Source organism: Alosa pseudoharengus, unplaced genomic scaffold (assembly GCF_046254945.1).
Source record: "Alosa pseudoharengus isolate Yale_2024_CS ecotype anadromous, Long Island Sound unplaced genomic scaffold, YU_APseudo_1.1 YU_APseudo_1.1_scf_16, whole genome shotgun sequence".
NCBI lineage: Eukaryota > Metazoa > Chordata > Actinopteri > Clupeiformes > Clupeidae > Alosa > Alosa pseudoharengus.
In genome coordinates, this window is record NW_027468630.1 from 33,913,993 (window position 1) to 33,919,654 (window position 5,662).

Sequence of the window (5,662 nt, forward strand, 5' to 3'; positions counted from 1 at the left end):
TTTACGGTAAGAAAAAACATCCAAGGGTACATAACTGGAATATCAGGAGGGCATGAACTATGAAAACTGTGAAAGTAATTGAATGCTTGAGAGTGAAACGTTGATATGTAAGTTCTGAATATGTTTTATCACATAAATGCACATGTTTAATGTTGGCATTCACTTTCTCCATATGGCATGTACAGCAGCTGGTATTTAAAGTGATTCAGTAGGTAGTTATGTCTTCTCCTTATACAACCCACAGTCATGGTATAGCAGGCCAGAAGATAAGAGCTAGTCTTCACATTCAGCCATCAGATGGACATGACTCATCTATCATAAGACTACAGGTACTGTATAAAACTTCAATTATAGCTCTTTACTGAAAAGAAAATATTTGAGGGAATAAGGGATTGTGATAGCCTGGTTATATTGTTGACTTAAGTTATCGAATTTGTAGCATTTTTTTCAGAGATGCAGCATTTTTTTCTATATGAAAATAGCAGCGTCAGTGTTTCAACAATCTTGAAAAGCGTGTGTGTTTTCAGATGTAGTGATTTTGGATTTCCAAAAAGTTACATTGCTGAACACTAATGTGCACACATATTAGGTAAACCATTTTTTCCCCAAAGAAACATAAAAGAAAATGATAAGTGCTGATTGAAAAATCACCTTGACTCAGCCACTACATATATTTTAAATAAATAACTTTTGTTTTGTAAAGACACTTGTTTAAAGAGTACATACATCTTCTCAATGACATTGATAAATGTTGTCTCTCTCCCTCGACAAGTCCAGCTGTTGTTTTACACTGAAGGATTCTGTCCATTGGTTGAATTATTCCTACATTTTATGATCCTAATCTCACCTCTGAAATGACATTCATGTAATCCATTAAAGACGGACCACACCTTGACATCTAAATGAAACCACCAATTAGCAGACACTAAATTCTTTTTTTCATTCGATTCCACTACCTCTTCCAAACACACATAGTCCAATGCCAACCCATTATTTGCAACTCAGACAGACTAGATTTGCGTCTCTTGAACATTGTCTTTTGAGCTGGCTTGGATTAGTAAAGGTTCATGCGCTGAAGTATGCAAGGAACTGATTGTGGGGCCGTGGTTATAAGGAGTCTTATAGGAATTGTAATGATTGTAGTGGTCATGCCCCAGGTGGGGGAGAGTCAGATGGTTCTCTAAGGAGGGAATCCCTGTTAGCTCCTCGTCCACGTTTATGATCTCTATGGTCTGAGTGGGGCCGTCGGGATCCTGCAGGTGATGCTGCTTTCGCATCTTATAGAAGATAATGAGCATGACAGCAGCCATGAGTGTGATCGCTACAAAGCAGCCAATAATGATCTTGGTAGTCTTCATGACCTCGTCCAGACCATCGACACTCTCCGCGTCGATGTCCGTCACAGGGATCGTGTAGGCTCTCTCCGTGGCGACTGGAGTCCCCCTGGTTGTGGAGGACGACGCCCAGCTAATGGCCGGCTGGACGGGGGTCCTGCCCTCTTCAATTGACTCGATAGTTTCGACAGTGACCGTGGTGAAGTAGGTGACGCCACTGTTCTCTATAGACGTCACATTTAGAAAAGCTGACACAGACGTGTTGCCTGCCATGTTGACAACTATGCACGTATACCTCCCTATGTCCCCCATTGAAACATTGGAAAAGACCAGCGTCCCGTCATTGAGAATGGAGATTCTCGAGAGGACAGCACCAATATTTATCATGGAGCCATTTGGCGTCTGCCAGGTGATTGAGGTCCATGTGTTTGTTCCACATCTGAGTTCTGCAGACATCCCCTCTGTAACGTTAAGGTCTGTGGGTGGCTCTGCTATGATAGGAGCATGGCACTGAAAATAGCTCTGGTCAAGGTCTCCGATGTATCGTCCCCTGTAGTTGACCGGTGAGTAGCAGCGGGCGCAGCAGCTAACATTAGCTGGAGCCACCTCCTTCAGCCACCAGCTGAGCCATAGTATGTCGCAGTTGCAATTCCAAGGATTGTGGTGTAAGTGCACCCTCTCTAAGCGCTGCAGGGGATTGAAGAGCTCGTGTGGGAGGAGGGTGAGGTTATTGTGGGCCAGGTTGAGCTCGATCAGCGACTGCAGGTCGTCGAAGGAGTTCCTCTCGATGGTCTGGATCTGCGCGTGCATCATCCACAGCCGCTTGAGGTTGGCGAGCCCCCGGAAGGAGCCGGGCTGCAGCACCGAGAGCTGGTTGCCCGAGAGCTCCAGCTCCTCCAGCCTCTCTAGGGGCACGGTGTTGGGGATCTCCTTGAGGTTACACATGCCCAGGTTGAGATAGCGCAGATTGCTCAAGCCTTTGAACGCTGCCTGGGATACGTAGGAGAGCCGCTTGAGCTCGCCCAGGTCGAGCCGCTGCAGGGACGGGAGGCGGTTAAAGGCGTAGGCATGGATGCTCTCAATGGGGTTGTTCCTCAGCCACAGCTCTTTCAGCTTGGACAGGTACTCGAAGGCTGCGTTGGGAATGGTAGTAAGGCGATTGTCGAAAAGCTCCAGCGTGTTAAGACTGGCGAGTCCATTGAACGCCCCGATCTCGATGCTCCGGATGTGGTTCTTGCTGAGCTGCAGGACCTCGAGGTGGCGCAAGTGCTTGAAACTGTCCACCTTGATGACCTGGATGAGATTGTCCTGGAGGTTCAGGTAACGCGTGTTTGTGGATACGCCATCGGGCACGTCGCGCAGTCCTCGGCGCGTGCAGATGACCTTGCTGAACTGGTTGCTGCAGGAGCACACCGACGGACACGTCTGGGCTCTGACCAACCCAGCCACCACCAACAGCTGCAAAAACAGCAGCAGCACGAAGAGTGGGTCAGACACGGCTCCTTGCCATCTAGGACCTCTCATCATCTGGTTCCAATGGTAAGAGGTCATCTTGTTCAACATTCATAATTTATCAGCTGCTGTTCCTCGCTCTCCAAATCTCTGGAATTAGACGGTCTGAAAAACAAAAATAAAATCAGGGTTAATATGGAATGCACATAAAAAATAAATGTGCCAGTCACATAACAACATTACATATGCTACTAATAATATTACTTTTACTTGCCCTACCACTGAAATCAGATTGCAAATCAGGGGGATGTACTTCTCCTGAAAAAGCATTGATCTGCATTGCATCCACCAAGGTCTTTTAACTCAGTCGGAGCAGGCTTTGGAGTCAGAGGCGCATGCTACAATATAGATCCTTTTGTTCTGAGTAGAATGTGGTTTGATATCTGGATGTTTCTCACAGCACACATTTCTCTTTTAGCTACACATGAATTATGATTAGGTAGCATGCTGGGAAAGAGCCTGCACTTGACATTCCACATCATGAAACACTGCCATCAAATGCATGCTGTTTAGTATAGCCGTCCAACAATAGAGAAGATGTACTGCACACCAAAAAAGACAGAAGACTGCTCCCCTTAAGTGATGGATATTTACACGTCATGCCTCGCAGTTAACATCAGGCCATAAAGGCTGGCGCTCTGTGTGCAATTCCACGGCATGTTCCCCCAGAGAGGAAGTGTGTGGTCTCACAGGTGTTGTTTTTAAACCCATTAACAGCAGATTAAATGAGAGCCTTTGGCCACCGCAGATATTCCGCTCAGATGGATATTCCACAAAATCAGATAAGACTGCAGCCAGTAAATCTGAAGAAGACAACACTGTGGTAAAAATAGCAGCACTGTGACTTTATGTTCATTTAATCTTACTACTCGATGGATGATAGTTTGCATCCGTTCGGGTCAAAATAATTGACTCCTTCACAACTTTAAGCATTTATCTAAATCAGCATGTCTATTTTTTTACTGTCATGAATGTGAAAATGCTACTATAAATTATCACTGTTAAAATGGTGGACCAGACCTTTCATACTGTGATTACATCTACTGAGGTAGTGACAGTTCACAATAAAATATTGGTGTTGCAATAAAAGAGTGGGGACTAGATAATGGGACAGAGACTGATATCTAACAGATGCAGTTGACCCAGTTGAAAATGACAAGTTGCTCAACATAAAACAAAAGCTGAAACCAGAGCACTCTGTGTGCAGGTGCATGGACTCAGATGGCAGGTGCACGAAGGCTTCCATACGCTTTAAAATATAGTGGATTTACAAAAAATAACCATACAGGTCTGATGTACAAGAAACACACTATCAGGTCATGCTGACATTGAAAGAACGAAAGCACGCCACAACCGCAAGAATGCCTATAGATAATCTTTCAGAATATACAGGGCCAAATGTGGTTCCCACTAACATTGTGGAATGCAGATGTAATCAGAACCTATAAATGCTAATGTGTTAGGTAGAGGTGCATCGCAGATATAAATTGCAGGGCTATTGCAAATGAGTGATGTCAGGGAGGGAGATTAAATGGGGGACTAATTTTCCTGTATGTTAGGATAGATACTCTCATACCGGTGTTAAAACAGTTTTAACACACAAGCATACGCTTCGCCCATTACTATAATGAAACAATCAGATGGAATTGCAGCAGCCCTTTCCAGCAGCACCTGTCTCAGACTCTGCAGGTGGATTGAAATGCAGGGGGCCCTAAAGCTCTGGATCCGAACACTCTTATCAGAGCTGCTAAATACGGTGGCACCATTTAAACACCAGACACACACACAGCATGCTCACGGGCACTCAGAATATGACACATGGTCAAAAAACAAGCACACCAGGAGCAGATTTATGATAATGGGACCATTTCTGCTGTGCTGACGTTTCATGTGTCATATATTTAATTCCTGATTATACCTGCATATCATAATGGCATCGGACATTTCTACTCAACAATGAGCGCCATTTAAGTATTTCAAATGTCATCAAACACACAGTATCCTCTCTGCCATAGTCATTTGGATTACAAGAACCAATGAATCCGAAACAGAAATGACAGCCTCTGACTGTAGAATGTGTTTGAAAGCTGAGAGTGTTCTAACCTCAAACAGAACAGAGCCACTGAGGATTACATTTAACAAAAACAGCTCAGACCTCTGGACTTAGTCACAGGCTCTGTGTATAAGGTCAGCATAGTGCCAGAGCGTGCCTCATAAAATGATTACCCACTTTCTGCCTCTCCATTTCCACAGCCATAACAAACAAATGCTGAGAATATTACAACAAATGAAAGCTGAGAACAGAGATGAAAACTGTTTTAAGAGGAAGGTCATGCACATTAAACCTGCAAACCTGCAATAAACCTGTCTGTTAAATGTGTGTTGACATGTTCTTATTGCACATTACTGCAGTGCTGAGGGTGAGCTGGAGCTGAAGCAAATGATGTGAAAGCATAGTAATGAAAGGTGTTTTCCACCTATTTTTGGCCCTCCACGCTCCCCATTTCTATTCATTCTTTGTGAATTGCTAATAATGAAGAGAGAAGTGTACAGCCATGCTGCTCTCTGATAGACAGCCAGGGACTCAGGGCTGGGCTTTCACATGAGCAGCTCATTTTTGGTGGTAAACATTGCACTTCACTACTTCAGCATTTCCTCTATGACCTGGTCTGCTAGACCAAACCTACAAGCTCTAAAAGAAGTATGATTCACCCTCAAGTAAACTCTTAAAGAGCTTATTTCCCCCTTTTTTTTCTTTTACCGTTGCTTACTTGCAGAGGGAACCAATACATTTGATGCGTTAAATCCTTTTCAGA

At 44.2% G+C, this 5,662-nt stretch overlaps 1 protein-coding gene across 1 annotated transcript; it reads right to left on the minus strand.

The window, feature by feature from the left end:
* Positions 1 to 1,010: 1,010 nt before the first annotated feature.
* On the minus strand, positions 1,011 to 2,897 carry lrrc4cb (leucine rich repeat containing 4C, genome duplicate b). The gene has a single exon (XM_076287835.1). The coding sequence runs from the start codon at positions 2,895 to 2,897 to the stop codon at positions 1,011 to 1,013; it is 1,887 nt and encodes a 628-aa protein (XP_076143950.1).
* Positions 2,898 to 5,662: the final 2,765 nt, after the last annotated feature.

What these genes read in the sequence shown, in the direction of transcription:
- lrrc4cb (XM_076287835.1), bottom strand. Translation starts at nt 2,897, where the DNA reads ATGTTGAACAAGATGACCTCTTACCATTGGAACCAGATGATGAGAGGT.